This window comes from Vicia villosa, linkage group LG3 (genome assembly GCF_029867415.1).
Source record: "Vicia villosa cultivar HV-30 ecotype Madison, WI linkage group LG3, Vvil1.0, whole genome shotgun sequence".
Taxonomy (NCBI): domain Eukaryota; kingdom Viridiplantae; phylum Streptophyta; class Magnoliopsida; order Fabales; family Fabaceae; genus Vicia; species Vicia villosa.
Window position 1 is genome coordinate 36,982,919 of NC_081182.1, and position 17,720 is coordinate 37,000,638.

The 17,720-nt window shown below is 35.4% G+C and overlaps 2 protein-coding genes and 1 non-coding gene across 3 annotated transcripts; 1 reads left to right on the forward strand and 2 right to left on the reverse strand.

Annotated features, from left to right (window-relative positions):
• Nucleotides 1-3,517: 3,517 nt before the first annotated feature.
• Nucleotides 3,518-9,709, reverse strand: LOC131661018 (ADP-ribosylation factor GTPase-activating protein AGD3-like). Its single transcript, XM_058930418.1, has 20 exons — nt 9,579-9,709; nt 9,193-9,269; nt 8,986-9,086; nt 8,249-8,319; nt 7,923-7,985; nt 7,570-7,614; nt 7,370-7,435; nt 7,216-7,263; nt 7,015-7,110; nt 6,790-6,831; nt 6,321-6,542; nt 6,099-6,227; nt 5,788-6,012; nt 5,605-5,694; nt 5,179-5,505; nt 4,882-5,030; nt 4,717-4,810; nt 4,399-4,564; nt 4,055-4,304; nt 3,518-3,948 (listed from the first exon to the last, which is right to left on the reverse strand). The coding sequence occupies exons 1-20, from the start codon at nt 9,621-9,623 to the stop codon at nt 3,837-3,839; spliced, it is 2,418 nt and encodes an 805-aa protein (XP_058786401.1). The 5' UTR covers nt 9,624-9,709; the 3' UTR covers nt 3,518-3,836.
• Nucleotides 9,349-9,421, forward strand: TRNAK-UUU (transfer RNA lysine (anticodon UUU)). Its single transcript has one exon. It is a non-coding gene; the product is annotated as a tRNA-Lys (tRNA).
• Nucleotides 9,710-10,248: 539 nt separating the features above from the next.
• Nucleotides 10,249-17,278, reverse strand: LOC131661019 (probable alpha-mannosidase At5g13980). Its single transcript, XM_058930419.1, has 29 exons — nt 16,759-17,278; nt 16,232-16,315; nt 16,044-16,132; nt 15,831-15,922; nt 15,429-15,646; nt 15,204-15,290; nt 15,043-15,114; nt 14,763-14,876; nt 14,556-14,656; nt 14,360-14,453; nt 14,055-14,222; nt 13,806-13,895; nt 13,512-13,577; nt 13,368-13,424; nt 13,065-13,284; nt 12,846-12,979; nt 12,676-12,747; nt 12,523-12,585; nt 12,364-12,435; nt 12,221-12,268; nt 11,994-12,113; nt 11,854-11,919; nt 11,646-11,758; nt 11,480-11,564; nt 11,280-11,387; nt 11,095-11,190; nt 10,855-10,902; nt 10,655-10,723; nt 10,249-10,570 (listed from the first exon to the last, which is right to left on the reverse strand). The coding sequence occupies exons 1-29, from the start codon at nt 16,966-16,968 to the stop codon at nt 10,373-10,375; spliced, it is 3,054 nt and encodes a 1,017-aa protein (XP_058786402.1). The 5' UTR covers nt 16,969-17,278; the 3' UTR covers nt 10,249-10,372.
• Nucleotides 17,279-17,720: the final 442 nt, after the last annotated feature.

Below are 17,720 nucleotides of genomic sequence, written 5' to 3' on the forward strand. Positions count from 1 at the left end.
AAAAATGTCATTCTCATATGATTATATATATATATATATATATATATATATATATATATATATATATATATATATATATATATATATATATATATATATATATATATATATATATATATATATATATATATATATATATATATATATATATATATGAGAGGGCATGTATCAGAAGATCTCTAAAAGTACAATTTGACATTCCTCTGTCTTCCGACTACTCTGATTAGGTGTTATTTTAGGACATACCCATCTTAAGTTCTGCAGTACTAGGCTTGTTAGTAGTCGGGATTGAACCTCAAACTTCCTACATAAATTTTTTCCGATATCCCAACATAAATCACTAAACAGCTCCATCATATACTAAAAACAAATCTTAGAATCTTGTTTTATTTTATTATGAAAATGTATTGTTAACTTTATCAACAGTTGTCACTACTTTGGTAAAGGTCCATCGTAACACCCTAGATGTCAAGCGTGGAAGATTTGCATGGGTTTATGTCAATATTAATATGAATAAATCAGTCATTGGTAAGGTTTGGATCAAAGGTCATTGGTATAAAGTGTAGGGGCGTCTTTGAAAGTGTGCAAGGTGACCTACAACACAAGACCTCATACTTTTTCATGCTTAAGTTATGACAAAAAGGGCATCCAATTATATATTCTATTGCTAATTTAAGCTTAAATAGGGCCCCTTAAAAGTTTTCCAGGATTCAACTGAAGATAACTTCAACTTCTTACACAGAGACTCTCAAAAGTTAGAGACGGCTCATTAAAGTGGAATATGAAAAATTGCATTGGATTTGCACCAATTGTTGGTGTTATGGACATCTCCTAATGCATCAACTACCATTTTTGCCTAAATTTAGTTCCGAGATGCATCTTTGAATAAACCTAAGGTTAATTCGCAGATACATTTCTAAAGTCACGTTTTGTCCTTAGTAAATCAAGCAGCCACCATATTTCTTAAGAAAATAGTTCGGAGATGTATCTGCAAACTATGGTGGAGTAAATTCGGAAATACATATCCGAAATATTGCTTGCATGTTTCTTATGCAAAAACAGTGTACTGAGATTGTAGTTTTTCATTCCAAAGTAATTTTAATTCGATTAAAATTGGCATTATTTGTTTCAAAGATTAATAAACATGAATATCATATAACAAATTAATACATTAATTAATCAGAAAGACAATCATAGTACAAAAATTATTCTCAAAGTATGGAAAAAATATACAAAATACAATCAAATATATAATCTATTGAGTATGTCTAATCCTAACACCCCGGCTCCTCCTCTGCCTATGGTAACCCAGAGCATTCAGTGTCTCGGTAAAATGGAATGTGCTAGAGAAACCGCTTCATCGCCACTTCTCTCAAACAACCCAGACTCGATGTCTGCTCTTATCATTCATATAATGTTCTGACAGATCGGCAACACATCAACGACGTGATTATCCCTGGCCTACTCATTCTCCAGGATCTCCTCATGAGCAGGCCTAGGTGGACATCCAGGAGCGTCTGACGTCATGTAAGAATGTGACACGGAAAAGAACCAAGTCATGTAACCCTGAACATAATGTCACTTAGATGTGACTTCCTGAACATGATACTCCTTACTCTCAAAATCTGCCAAAATGTCATCCAATTGTCTGCAGATAATACTCTCAAGAGCAGCCTAGAAGAGGGACCTCAGAATGATCTGCACGTACCCAAAGTGTCGCATGCACTGCACTGGCAGATTCTTGCACATGATATTAGTCCCACATGCAAGCCATCCAAAATATAATGAAATATGGTCGAATGGAATTCTATCTCGGTGAGTATTATATGACATCCAGACATCCTCATGTTGAGTCCGATTAATATACACACAAAACAACACCACAACATCAATCCTAATGTGCAGGAGATACATGCAATCACGTGGGTAATCTTCAATATACGATGGGACATACCCAAACACGTGTATGCGATGATGGTGGGCGTGAATCCATCTCTAAAAATGAATAAGAAAAAAAAACAACAAATATGAAAAAAAAGTTGTTTTTAACTTATTAGTGGGATTTATAAATTACTGTAAGTAGGGTGTATGAGCATGTCATTTGCTTTGTCATCCAATGAGAACCTTCGCTCGGTTTGGAGTACATGTATACCAAGCATGTGACCTCCAGTTCCACTTGTGAATGACCTCCAAGTCGATGAAATACTTGAGGTATGCCACATCCACGTAGGTTGTACTTTTGTCCATGGACGTGCCAACCAAAAATAGGAAGAAATACCTCAATGCACACTTCCTGTGGAAGCCAATTTGTAGATCATCGGGGTATGGGTCTTCGGCTATCTCTAAGTAGTCATTATACAATGTCTTCAACCAAGAAAACTTGGCATGTGCACCCCTGGTGGTGATACACTGACTCATGGCTGCCTCAGGGTTAGCTCTCAAATAAACCATCATCATCTCCACTACATTAGTCTTGGAGATCTTAGAATGATCAAGCAATCTTCCTATGATGGGAAGATGTAGGAGGCAAGCGACGTCATCTAATGTAATTGTCATCTCACTAATAGGGAGGTGGAAAGATGACGTTTCACTATGCCATCTCTCAGCAAATGCCGCCTGCATGCCATGGCTGATGATAGAGTATCCAGAAGCACAAAGACCTGCAAAACCGGAGGCCCAGGGTATACTAAGGAACCATTCTTTCTTAGGCTGAGCAAACCTGTGTGTGAATCTTTCTGGAATGGTTAATTGATTTCAAACACTCTCGTTCTTGTTGGAAATAAAATATAATATTCTCAGTCGAATTGAATTTGATTAAAATATTTATAAAAAAAATAAAATCGTTAAGAAATATATCTCTCCGTCCCAAATATGCGGATCTACGTGATCTCCAAAGTATATCATTAATTAAGTGTCTAATGTTGGTGTAAAGTGTTGAATGCATTAGTTAGGAGTTGGGGATGACAAGATAGAAACAACCAAAGGATCTGAAGTTGCTTCAAAAGTTGAGGGAGAGTGAGAACTGAAAATGGGTAGAGGGAGAGAGAGAGAAAAAGTTTCTAAACTGAAAATGAAGGAGAAAAGAGGGATTCTGACGTGCATTTAAATACGTTTACCTAATTTGAAGATGCATCTCTGAATCAATTTTTTGAATTAAAAAAAAAAGTTAATTCAGAGATGTATCTCCGAATAAATCTTTAAATAAAATGAATAATTGATGTGTTCGGAGATATATCTCCGAAAACATGAGACATTTTAACTTTATACGGAGTCTAGAGTCTAAGAGAAGAGGTAAGGGTGCAATCCGGAATTCCCTAAAATATAATTGTATTCAATATTGCCAATATGCCCAATAAAAATTAAAACCTTTTGGTTTGTGTTTAAAAAAAAGAAAACTTAGGGGGGAAAGATTTGCTTGTATCTCGCGTATTTTTTCCCAACAAAAAACAATTCTCATTCAATAGCAAGTAGCTAGCAGCATCCAAAAGGACCAAAACGAAACTCACTACAAACGAACTTAAACTTTGATGAATAATAACTCATGTAACTTATATACAACCCCTGTACTGTATAACCTTGATCATATGATAAACTCCCAAAATTTTGGAATGTTACAAAACTCATTCTAGTTGAAAATTGAAAATGGATGTGAAGAACCATTAAACAGTCTATCATATCTTACAACAAAAGATGATAATTACAAACATGTGGCCCAGCAAAATCAGCCTAACAGCTCCAGACTCGCAACAAAAAGTGTGTTTTCTGGATGTATTGGAATGACTTGTTGGTTGGTTCTCAATTTTCTCTAAAAATGAGGCATTGATTTTATGGGATTGTTATCTGCTTGTTGTTAAGAGTGCAAGAATGTCTTTTCCAATAGCGCCGGATTCTGGTGCAAGCTTAAGAGGAGTGTTGCCTTCTTTATCTAAGGTAAGTGGATTGGCACCCCTGAAAATAATTGCACTTGATCAAAATCGCTTTGTATGTGCAAATATTTAGAGATGTAAGGTAAGAAAAATTGGAATATCTAGAAATCTTCCAAAATAATAACTACCTTGTAATAAGCAATTTTGCAGCTGCGTTCTTCCCCCGCAAAATGCAGTAATGCAGCGGTGTCCTACCTCTTGAATCAATAGCATTTATATCCGCTCCATACTGTAGTAGCAGCTCTATCATTCCAGTATCACTTGTTAGACAGGCCAAGTGAATCACACTAGAACCCTCTTGTATGTCCTCCATTAGCTGAACTTTATTTGTAGACGTCGTGTTCGAATCAATTGACGAAGACATATTAGAAAAAAGGCCTGCGCAACAATTGATTATTCTTTATCGTTCTTTTTCAAATTTCAACGGCAAAACTTTCCGGAAGTCTGGATTTTATGCGATTAGAAGACTTACTGGATAACGCTTCTCCACTAGCAGAATTGATGTCCACGTCTGATTTGACAATATGCCGGTACACGGCTTTCTTGTCATTGGCATAGATGCATTCCAGAATTTGTTGTGCCACTGAAAGAAGATGGTGGCTTTTTGGCATCCGTCGAACAAAGACTTTCTCAGAATACTGCGATGACAAGAGAAACAATCAAGTAATCGTTCAATAATCAAGGAAAAAACGAAAACTATCAAGAAATGAACGTAGAAAATATTTTCACATAAACCGGCCCTAATATTGCTTTCTACGTAAGAAATAACTAGAAATAAGCATTAGACTACCTTTGCATGAATGAATTTCTCCTTAAGTGAAATAGGATCATCATGTTCTGGTTTTTTTATATGACATAACTTGTTTTTAGCAGCTCTGGGTGAACTGCAATGCAAATTGCGAGAATGTTAGTGAAAGTTTAGACAGTTAGTCCTATCAATCTCTGCAATACTTACCACCCATATGGAGTGTCATCAGTTTGTGGATTACTTGTTGTATGCAAAAGCTCCTCCCAAACCGAGTTTGCAAAGAGATTTCCCAGTGACTGAAACATAGTTAAGACAGACGAATCCCACACTTTGACATCAAGTTTCAGTGATCTTACCTACAAAAAATGTTATCCCACCTTAGTAGCTCGATGAGGACTGAACACAGAAAGCCTTAAAATGATAAAACCAATAAAACATAAAATTTGAATAATAAGATTTGGATAAGACATGAAACATATATGTAGATGTAAATATGCAACTTACTTTTGATTTATGTACACCAAGATTACGGTGAACACCCGAACATTCAATGCATACAAGGATGCCAAGGTTTAAGGATGCCCAGTCTGGTTCAGGTTTACCACAATCAGCACATTTGTCATTGCCGCTAACCTTTCTTAGAATATCAATTGGCTGTTCAACTTTTACATTCGACCTATTCTTCTGTACGTCTTCAGATGACTTATTAGTGGCGGAGTTTTTGGAAGCAAACTCCTCACTCACTAATCGATCGTAATCTTGTATACTTTGTAGTGAGTCGACATAACTGGAAGAGTCACTTTCACCGCTTTCTGACTCAGCTGAGATAGCCTGTCAAATAATTGTTTTTTATGGTTATGGTAACCATAATTAAAGCATGCATCAAAGGATGTGCTAATTAACAAAAGGAAAAGAAAAACCAGTGTGTACCTTTCCACCTAGTGTCTGTACAGACAACAGGGAGGCAATGACTCCATTTATCTTTTCCATCCAATCCATCTGGTCAAGGGCATTTTCTGCCTGCAATTTTTGTCCAAAGCATAATGAAGAGCAATGACAAATGCCAAACTGTAAGTTAATAAATCCAATTTATTGAATCTGTATACAGCATACCTGTAAAGTATACATTTTTGAGGGTGAAACAATCCTGAAGCAGAACCTTAAATCTGATTGCTCAGCATCGATCTTGATTGTTGATGTTAGCAGGTTTACTGTGTGGCGTGCTACCGATTTTTCATCTGGAACAACTCCATGGTACTGTGAAGAAAGCAACTTACTCAAAATGCCAGCACTGTTTTCACTGACACAATTCCTCTGTGAAGATTGCTGATTGGTACTCTGAAATGATTAATACATGCTAAACATTCATTAACAAGATAAGGTGATAAGTAGTATTTGACTTTTAGTTTTACTTGGATATTTACATTTCCTTGTAATGATTTACGATAGTAGTAAAGCATTCCACGAGTATCAAGAACAAAAAACCTTCTCTTCCAGTCACCCCTCAAATTGGAGGAACGCTTTGAAAGATACCCTTGTCGAATGACTAGAACCTACACATATATATAGTGCTCAACTTACGTTACTCAGGATTGAAAACTAAGTAAAATGAAATGAAGTAAGGGAAAACATCATATCCTAAATACCTTTCCACTTGCAGCTGATTCAGCTACTACATCTACAACACTGTTTGATATCCTAGAAAAAGGATGCATATGCGCACCTTCTCCACTGGGAGAACCATAAGGGCCATTTAAGGAGAACCTACTTTCTTGATAACTTAGTTTTTTGTACTCTACCATTCGTTCACAAAGGGAAATCTGCTCCTCGTTGTAACTTTCTCTTGCTTTTTGTGCATAAGCCAAAACCTACAACATAGCAGATACAATACAAGGAACTCTTCCATTCAGGCGATATCAATAATATTCAAACCAAAAAATTTGCTCGATAAATGACAGTGCCATTTTTGTGCTGCAATGAATTTCACTGCTTTCACATCTCACGTCATCATAGATTTTGAGGAAGTATATGCATTATGAATGCAATGTTTTAACTTCAAACATCTAATCAAAAGAAACCTAGATGAGTATACGTGGAAGTGAAGTGTTTCCTAACCTCAATAATGAAAGGCTCCAGCTCCTGCAACTGCTGATATCCCTACAAGAGAAAGAATTTTTGAAATTGGCTTAAGTGCAAAATTGTATCCCTCCTAGTGATGAATATAAGTAAAAAGGTAATTATATTTGATCTAAGATTGACCAAATACAAGTATCTTTATGCTTATATTTAAGATCGAAGGGAGTATATGGATAATCTCATATATGCACATGCCATATATACCTGTTGAAAGTATCGAAGATGAGCGTCCATAACTCCAGTGACAGCCTCCAAAAACTCAAATCTCTTCTTGGCCTCAATGTTATGAAGAGCACCAACCTAGAATAAAGTATGGAATATGTTATGTCGTTAAAAGCTGAACACATTCATTTTATATGCTCTAATTCTTATTCAAAGCAGCATATCTTGTTCCACTAACATTACCAGATTGAAACGAGCTTCCTCAAACATCGTTCTTGCATTGTGCAATTCCTGGAATGTCTCTCTAACAAATTAGATTAACAAAGACCATGCTAATCCATGACAACATATTAAAATGTTGGTCAATACAATGTCAAAAATGAGCTACTCAACGTACCTCTTCTATGACTGCGGCAACATCAAACTTGGTGCTTTTTCTCAATGACATAAACTTCTCACGTGCCTGTAGCATGAAATCCATGTTGTATTTGTGTTATGATTGAGAGAAAGGCAAATAAACTTCCAATATATCTAATTTATTCTAAAATCTCCTAAATTAACTGAGTTCCCACATGCATATACAACTTTCATAAGCACCTGATCATATACAAGGGAAGCTTTATCAAAACGCCTCCGAGCTTCCTGCAAGCATACTTGAAGCGTTAAAATAAAAATTTCACAAGTCATATTTAATGCAGAATTTATGAATATTTTACATTGTAGAATACAAATTAAAGCCCTGTCACATGCAAAGAGCTGCACATTAGCATAGGAAGGACTGCATCATACTATAAATATATCCATATAAGTCATTTACAGAAACTAGAGGAGCTACAAATCATATCATCAAGTATAATGACTAAGCATACCACATTTTTAGCATAAAATAAATAACACTGTTAATTATGTATGTATGTGCATCTTAAAAATTTATGCTACTCACTATATACCTTGACATCAATGATTTCGACATTTAGGATGTTTAGTAACCGGTCATTCAGCATATGCTCCACCTATGAAGCCACATCAAGTACAGTCAGGTAATCAGGTTAGCAATATTAACTAGATCAGAGGTTTCTATCTGAGTTACTTTACGAAACAAATGAACGAGTTAATCCAATTCAGAAGAATCATAAATAGACAAGTTCAAGTTTTCTAAGTTTACAATGAAGATTGAGCGAAGCCACACTGTTTATCATTGGTCTATTCTTATTAAAAGCATAAATTACCGAAAATAAGAAAGGCGATGACTATACAGGTTCACACATATCATTACCTGTGAGCGAAGAAGTTCCTTGTGTGTACTGATTTCTCTCAAAGCAATAGAGAATTTGGTCATTACAGGTCCTGATCAAACCAGGTTTTTAAATCAAAATTCATAGTTAAAAAGGATAGCTTTTTCAATAAAATAATTGAATGAAGTACAATGGTTCAGACTAAATAAACATAGCATGATATAGAGTATAGACTAAAGTATCTGGAGCACCTTTAGAAACTTAAACATATCATGCATACAACTGAAGTATGCATTTAGTAACAATACTATGTACATGCTTGGATTCATGATGAGTTTGACAAAATCACGGTAAGCCAATGTGATTGATTCCAACAAACCCGGTGTGAATTCAAACATGCACAATGCTAAACCTAAATTTTCATGTTGGGTCAGGGAAAATATATTATCCAAGATATTATATTACCTCCAAAGTACACATATGTCATGTCAATGCCTCTCATTAAGCAACAAGCATACAACAAAGAAATCATTTAGGTTTATTTCATAAGAAAAGACAAGAGAACAGCAAAATGAACAGAGCGGAGCGGAATGTAGCTGAATGGAGCGGAATGAAGATTTCATTCCATTGTTTAGAAATTTTAGAACGGCACAAGGAAAATTATGGAATCCATACCGCTCCATCCGATTTTAAATGATTCAAACAATGGAATATCACTCTGTTCAATCTCATACCGCTCCGGTCCATCTGATTCCATCAATCCAAACAAAGTATTTACCTCCTAAAGTCACAAAAAGAGGATCACTCTGGCCTCCTCCAAAACTTTCAAGAGCAGTTGCAAATGCAATGTCTCCATCATACGCCTCTCCAAGCCCTTCCCTAAAAAAAATTGAAGGAACTATTATGGCATTAGAAACTTAACAACATAACAACTGTGGCTCAACTTCTATATTTCATCACCCATTTTCAACAATGCTAAACTCACGTGTACTTTCGACATCCTTTGAAAAACTTCCAACATCTTGAGCGTAACGATTCTGCATTTTCTTCCAAGCCCTGAAGCTGCATTTCAAACACATACATAATTATTACATAATAAGAACTTGAATAATTACAAACAAACCAAAGACAAAAACAACTTGCCGTCTTAGCTCAGCTGGTAGAGCGCACGGCTTTTAACCGTGTGGTCGTGGGTTCGATTCCCACAGACGGCGATTTTAAATTTTTTTTTACATTACTGGATTTTTGTTACCAAAACAACAACATTTTTCTTTTTGTTTTCCTCTGTAAATAATTAAAACACTACAAACAATACACAATGTTTAAATGAACATGAAAAGGGAAGAAGAAGCAGCATGTACAGAACAGAACCTGTTGACGAAACATAGGCGAGTCGTTGAGTTTTGTAAAATTCATTAACCAAAACCAATGTTTATGAATATTCTTCTGTTTGTTGTTGTTGTTGTTGTCACGTTCTTCCTTTTTCTTTTTCTTTTTTGCTGAAAAAAAAAAGCCTAAGATTCTATGGTTAGAAAAAACAAAAGGAAAAAAAGAGAGGTATTTAGTTGTTTTGTTTAATTATATTTTCGTTCAAGTTATTTAGAGCATATTTGAAGTAATATTTGCGATATTTCATGTCTGTCACTAGAAATCTAATCTAATTAAAATCCCACTTTTAATATCTCTCTCTTTCTTTATATATAGCTTGTCACAACACAACTTCAGTAAAAACATGTTTTGAATTGTGCTTTGACCATTATCTATATATTTTTCCTGACCTTATAAATAATAAATAATTCAGTGTATTTTTGTTAGTTAACATCATGTACATTTAAATGCACACTTAGCTTATGTGTTTTTTAAATATTTTGAAGCATGCCATCATTAGCATAATGATTCAACTAAAATGCGATTAGACATGTCCCCGAATCCTAGCTCAAATGACAAATATACCGATATTGTTAGGTTGGATGCCAACACCAGAGTTCGAACCCTAGTTCTCACCGTAATATGTACCACTTCGTCTATGTACAAAAAAATCTCGGAGAGAGAGAGAGACTGTGTTTTTTATTAGATGAAAATTTGTGTTTGATGTTTCTCATCATGATTCTTAAACAAGTGCTTAAAATTACATGTTAAAAGATACATTCCCTCCCAATGCACCTTTAGTGCTTAAAATTGATGATAAAGGTTCTTATTTCCATTGGAGAAAGTTCTACTATTAGCTTTTCTGGATCGACTGGCCCTCCCCTTGACACCTTCGGTTCGAGAGATGATCCTTTAACTTGCCACACTAATCTCTTCTTCTCCATTTCTGCTCTTCCTTGGTTTGCTGATAAACTCGCCTCAGTTACTTTGTTTATCTGAATACAAAAGATTTTATATGAAACTCCGTATGAATGAAATAATTACTTATGTAAGTATTATCTTTCTTCATGCTGTTCTACCTGTTTATTGCCGAACACTTTTTTGAGTTCTACGCTTGACTTAACCGAAAGATTCACATCCTCGCCAATCTTGCATTGTCAAGAAGAAGAAAAATCATTGCATACATATTTCAAACGAAACAAGTACAATTACCCTCTTGAGAAGGAAAATGGTAAGAATGAAACATAAACAAGTAGATAGAAAGCTAAAGAGAATATACCTCAAATAAGTGCGCTAGCCGAAGAAGAACTTCTCCGTTACCAAGATCCTACAGATTACAATAGGATAGATTAACATAAAATCCTATAAATCTTCAAAAGTTTCTGTTAAAAACTCAGCATATTTTGGACTTCATGCTTCATGTTCTTTTACGTAATTCTTCGATGAGATAGTACTATATATCTTCATTAACTATAGAAGGCGGAAGTTATAAATGAGTGCTAAGTTACACCAGTCCCACCTGGAGAGTTATTATTGCAACATTTTCCGGTAAGTTATATGACGAATCTATTCCCGAGAATGTTGTGACATGATAATCTCCCCAGTTACCTTCGCTCTATAAGACAGAAACAAAACGCGTTATTTTAACTATAAATCTAGCTCAATGAGAAATGCAGTTACTTTTAACAACCATTCCTTAACCACCTCTGTGAAGGCTAAAAGCAACGGTGAGTATATTTCTTGACCAAATGTTCGACGCCATCTAGCACCCTCTCCAACAGGATCAATTCTGAAATAGTACTTTCCTAAAACCTGCAAAATTTATTATATATGATGAATAACCCAGAAGCAAAAACTACATTCTTTGTCGTGCAATAACTCGCTGAGTAATTAGATTTTCTTACTGTTAACCCTGCGCACTTATCAGATACGCAAACTGTTTCATTTAGGGCCTCTGCAACACCTCTAGAATCGTCAACAAGTAACCTCCTAAAGGGTCAAAAAATATAATAAGTCATTTGATTGGAAGAGTATAGAATGATGCATAAAGGGGGTAGGTGTATAACAAACCTATGAACCATTAGCTCCACATGTCCATCTTGGATGCTAGAACCGCCTACAGACCTATCTACCAATACAGAAAACTCGCTTTGTTTATCTTTTAGGTAAATTCCAAGATTGATCTGAAACAAGAATATAGATTTCAGTATTTCATTAATGCACATGGTTCAACATAACATGTAAGATCTTGTGATACACATGGTTCAATATAACATACAGGGTAATAATTTCCTGCAACAGGTTGATTTACTTCTAAGTTCCAGTCTTTTCTATAGTCTCGAACCTGTCAAAGTATGCATCAACGTACCGGTTAAATATCCATTGAAAAACTATATCTAGGAAAACTGTTTGACATACCCTTTCAATGAAATCGCGTCCATTAGAATCAGTATAGAAGGTTTTGCTGCTTTCTAGATTTGTTTTAATCTCGGTTGCAATTTCTTTGCCAACTCCGTTGTCAATCGGTATAGGCCCAACCTGACGTCAACAAATTTGTCATGATTGTTAGAACATAGAAAATAAAGTATCGACTATTGAGTACTCACAGTAGAAAAATAGGAAGAAAGTAGAATAAAAAGACTTACAATAAACTCAACTTCAGCATGTTCTTTTCCTTTGAATAATCTGGTGGTCTGTTCAATTAAGCTAATAGTCATATATTGATATAGCTAAAGAATAAGCCTACTGAATTCCTCTAACATAATCCAAGTTTTATCGGTTTTCTTACCTGGTATATCCATGAATTGATCTTCTGATGCACTTCATGCACGATTGGTCCCCGCAAAACAGTGAGAGGAGACTGAGTATTTCAAAATGAAAACTCGTTAAACTCATGTTACCAGTGAACATTGGTAATTGAACACAAGAAGCTCGGATATGATTTCACCTTTTTGTTGGAATTGATGGGAATCGATGAACCGTTGGGGCGAAAAATATATGCTCCAGATGCCTTTATAAATTGAGAACTTTTAAACCAGTAGCTTGATATAAACAATCGCGATCAAACTAATAAAAAGAAGTATTAGAGAAACATTATCACCTGAGCAGTATCTGTAAAGTCATCTCCATAAGAGGCGTAAAACTTGTATGTCTGATCTATAGATTCTTTGACCTTTCATTATGAAAAGAAACATAAAACTCATCATACAAAAATTACTTATAGTATACATCTTTAGCTGTTTAGCAGCACTAACAACGTTTCATATATACCTTCCTTTTTGTGTTAATATATTGAGTAAGTTTCGCTTCCTTCGCAGAGTAAATCAGTTTCAAGTTTCCTAGGCCTACTTCAAACGTATCGCTGTGACTCCCTGATTTATATTTATTGCTATCTGAAATAGTAGCTGCAAATTCAAGGTATTTGGATGAGTGATAAGAACTAACAACACAACACAACTCTCGGAATGGAAATCGATGATGAAAACTAACCTGCTTGTTTAGCTTTAGACACATAGTAGGTGCTAAAACCAAGTGGAGGAACAATGGCTGAAAAAGCAAGCCAATATTTAGGGCTTACACTTTGAGAAACTCCTAGGTATGCTTTCGCGTAGTAGTTTCTTAAACCAAGAAAAGCATCAGGAATTGGCAGAAGCTGGGATTGGATTTCTTTCCCACTCGAATCCCGAACAACAACATTTTCATTGGCAACCTGTGACAAATAGAATGTTTCATAATTAGACCAGAAAATATAAGAATGGAGATACTAAAAGGTGATTGAAAGAAGAAACTCACAGGAATCCTTATAACATCCTCTCTTTTCCGTCCAAGAGGATTGTAAACGACGACAACCTACAGAAAACAATATGTATTACGAAAATCTAACTAGATAAAGTCTGTATTCTGATAAGCAATGGATTAAATATCATTGCTTCTCACCAGGTCTTTCCCATCTGAGAAGCCTGCTTCTGATGCAGGACAGTAACTTATGTTAAGAAGTGGACACTGTAATGAAACAAAGGAAGAGAGAAAATAGTATTAGTACAATGAAAAGGCGTGCGGCCAATAGCTCAATCTCAGTATCAAGTCATCAGAATTTTAAATCTCAAAGTATGTTGTTATGACTCATGAATGACAATAATCTAACTGGTGAAATATATGTAATTAAATTTCAGAAAAGACTAAAGAGGTGTGGGACTTACAATAGTTGAACAAAAGAACATCACTACTTACCTGTTGAAATTTAATTTGTGGAGTCCTACCATCAGTTTTGTTTGCTGCTTCTGCCAAGAAAGAAAGTGATGCAGCAACAGCTTTCTCAGCCTGAATTAGACACCAAAATGAAAAACATTTTTGAGTTTAATTGCAAGAAAATAAACTTCAAAGAGAATATATATATATATATATATATATATATATATATATATATATATATAGAGAGAGAGAGAGAGAGAGAGAGAGAGAGAGAGAGAGAAGTATCACCTCTGTGTAACCTATTGAAAGCCGCTTCGCATAATCATTAGCCACATGCTGCTTTTCTGTACCAGATACAGCATCATGGTGTTGCGCAATAGCCAAAGCATCAGCCAAAGAGTCAGTATTAGGACTCGAGGCACTCTTCCCTTTGAAATACTCCAACTGCCTTGCTGCCTATTACAAGATTGAAGAGCAGTATAACAGCCAAGTTGTGAAATTCTGATAACATTCTAAAGCATATGTGAGTTTTTCAAAGATAATCAAATACAAATTATTTCATCTAACATAGTAACAATATTCAGAAGGCTTACCAAGTAGTAGCCACTCAAAAATCTAACATAACCTTTGAGTCCTGGCCTACTTGTAAAATACCCCGTCCAGTAACCATTTACACGATCTGCATACCTAACAAATGCATGGTTCAAATATGAAATAACAAGTTAGAAGAATGCTAATATGCAGCTAAACATGAAGTAACAGCTTGTGCATTTTTCATTTGGAACTCACGGAAAGAAGTCATCGGTCTTGATTGGCCAGGCTTCATTTGCAGCATGTTTTGCATCAGTATATATTGACGGGGTAGAGTATAATGCGTGAACCCGTCCATCCTAAACAAACATTAGCCAGCCAGCCCATTAGAATCTCAAAGCACACTTGGCCAGATAAGCTTAATTTAGAAATATTGTATTAAGGAAAGAGTTAATGATAAGCAACCTGATTAACATAATGAATAAACTTGTCTAGTTGCCTAAACCAGGTTTGTGCATATTGGTACTTGAAATCTGTCCCCATTGTCCACATTATATGATTTGTGCGCGTTATATTGGCCTGAGACAGGATAGGCATTGGAGTTATTGACTCAAATCCTTTTCAATAGTGACTGATAAATCTTGATTATTTGAATGATACTAAATATGAATAAAAAGTAATATTTTGCCTATGATATTTATTCTATAATGCATGTCTGGCAGTATAATTATTCTATAACATATACCTGTGATATTGCAGCTGCGACAAAATCATTTACTCGATCAGCGACATTGTAATCGAACAAATCAATATCGTCCTTCAAGTTAAAAAACACCAAGTTTACTTAACACGTAATTTCAATCAGTAGCTAATAAGCCTTACAACAATATTTGACTCAGATATTACCTGAACAATTGGAGATTCAGAATTTACTTCAAAGTAGAAATTACTTGTTGGAGGTTCATAATTCTCAGGGAACGCACCAGAAAATATCTATATCAATGGACAATTTGAATGATCTGTAAGGATACTAGGATAAGGAAATGAGACAAACCGAATCCAAGATAATAGAAAATGATATAATTTCATACGAAGCGTCAACATAGATGCAAACCACTTTGAATCAATCACCTGTGCAGATGAACCAAAGCTCTTAGAGCCCTGCCACACAACCTCCAGACTTTTTTCACCTTTTCTCTTTGCTCGATCTTGGTAGTCGATCCGTCCAAAGAATAAAGAATCAAATCCAACCTCTGCTCCCAACAAGTAGGCCTGCACAGCAGAATGTCCAAACGGATCGATTTGCCATCCTATTCTCGGAGTTATGCCGAATTCGTCTGATGCATGTAGTAGTGTATACAACTGTTATTAGTTGTATTTGGTTGTTATAACTGCTTAGACAGTTATATATAGTTAGAAAATAACCATTCAATGTATGCTTTTGTTGAATAAATAAAACACTCTTTCCTTATCCCTACTTTCTATTCTCTCTCTCTCTCTCTTTCTCAATATTCTCCCTCAATCCCCTATCATCGTCTTTGATGAATCTATGTCCAAGGGTTGTCTGATCAATCATGTCAATGTAATGTGTAGCAGCCTCATCATGCATACACATACCACCATTTCTACAAAATAAAAAATAAAAATTTAAGAATCATTTCATTTCTTTGCAACTGAATCCTATTAATTTATACTACTATACTATCAAGCATATGAATAATGGAAAACTGATGTATGAGTGAATACATGAACTCCAATTGACCAGAATTGACCAGCTGCTTGACTGTTTGCTGAACATATTCACTCTGCTCTCTCCACCAACGCTGGAAGAAAGCCTGCAAATACAGCAAACAATGAACATATTTTAACTTCATCATTCATGATTGTAAAAAGAAAACGCAATCAGGTAAGTTAGAGAAAGTTGTGAGTGTTGCCTGTTCAACATAGATGAATTTACGATTCTTGTCTGCCAACAAAGCCGGTATAAGGGAATCAAGCACATTTTGAACGCAAGCCACCTGCATTTACAACAAGAATGAAACAAGATCAAAATCTTTGCAATTTTTTTTTTTTTTTAAAATCTTGGTATCCGGCCTTGCGACCGACTAATCCAAGAGAGACCAATCCTGTTAGGACAACAATCGGGGGAAGGTCGAGTCAGGAGCATTGTTAATTTCCAGGACATTCCACTTGAGCAACACACTTTTGTGGGAGACACACCACTTCTCCACCTAAAACCTTAAAGTGATAGGTGAGTAGGTTCTCCCACTGGACGACGGTCCCGTTTAAATCCAGAACAAAGTTTTGTATGGACTGGTCCAACATAAGGATTGATAGCACCTAGCAGAATTCGAACTCAAGACCTTGAAAGAAGTACACTCTCAAGACCCAAGCCTTCACCGTAGACCAACCATTGAGGGTTAAAATTGAGTTGGTTAGAGAGAGAATATGAATGAATGACCTGAATGGAGTTGTTGGAACCAACATAGTACTGATCAACGGTTTTCAACCAACCAACATCATCGTGAGTGTGAGGAACCAAGTGAACATTGAGCTTCCCAGGAACAATGGTTGCATTAGTATTGTATCTGATGAATTTGGATTCAGAGGAATGGATAGAGAGAGAAAAGAAAAGTAGTAAAAACCATAGTACAGTTACACTAGTATCCATTGATTCAAGAATAAACAAGCAAGCAATAGCACAGCACTCCAAGTGGTGGATGATTGATTGTGTGCAATAGTTATCGTATTTGTTTGTAGCTTAGTTATGAAACGTGGAAATTAATGTTAGTTGTGACAAAAAGTAGCTGTCAGTTTATGTTTTCCATGAGAGTGCTAAATTATTGAATAGAAAAAGTGTAAGGATAAGGTTTTGAATTGTCTTAACTCGTGGAACAGGAGGGACAATATCAAAAAGATTTAAGATTTGGTTGTTTGTGTCATGTGAGTGTTGATTTGATCATTTGATTGTTTTGTTATTTACGAGCGGGATGGGTGGGTACAGTAGACGCTCTTCCATTTTTGTATACCGTGGGTAAGTAGACGCTCTTCCATTTTTGTAGAGAATTTCCTTTCTAACCCCTACTATTTTTGTCACCTCTGACGAAAATCTCAAAATGGCCATAAACTTTAAAAATGCATTTTCGAAATTATTTTTTTTCAAAATTTTTTCAAAATTCAGAAATGTACTTTCAAAAATATCAAATGGGGGTATTTTCGGAAATACATCTCCGAAAACACCCCTTTTTAGAGTTTCGAAAGCATGCTTCCGAAAAAAACTCTTGCTTTTCCCTCCTTAAACACTCGCATGATGTTTGTGCCCCAGTTTTTAAAATATGCATATTGTTTTGTCATGTGTACTACGATTTATTTTGAGAGAATAGTTTCCTTTAATTTATATTTGTGCCCATTTAATCTTTTTAG

What these genes read in the sequence shown, in the direction of transcription:
- LOC131661019 (XM_058930419.1), bottom strand. Translation starts at nt 16,968, where the DNA reads ATGGATACTAGTGTAACTGTACTATGGTTTTTACTACTTTTCTTTTCT. An exon ending in CACAAATTAAATTTCAACAG is followed by an intron (nt 13,578 to 13,805) that starts GTAAGTAGTGAT and finishes GTTTCATTACAG; the next exon opens with TGTCCACTTCTTAACATAAG. An exon ending in TTGCAATAATAACTCTCCAG is followed by an intron (nt 10,903 to 11,094) that starts GTGGGACTGGTG and finishes TGTAATCTGTAG; the next exon opens with GATCTTGGTAACGGAGAAGT.
- LOC131661018 (XM_058930418.1), bottom strand. Translation starts at nt 9,623, where the DNA reads ATGAATTTTACAAAACTCAACGACTCGCCTATGTTTCGTCAACAG. An exon ending in TCGAAATCATTGATGTCAAG is followed by an intron (nt 7,615 to 7,922) that starts GTATATAGTGAG and finishes GTATGCTTGCAG; the next exon opens with GAAGCTCGGAGGCGTTTTGA. An exon ending in GATGACACTCCATATGGGTG is followed by an intron (nt 4,811 to 4,881) that starts GTAAGTATTGCA and finishes TTTGCATTGCAG; the next exon opens with TTCACCCAGAGCTGCTAAAA.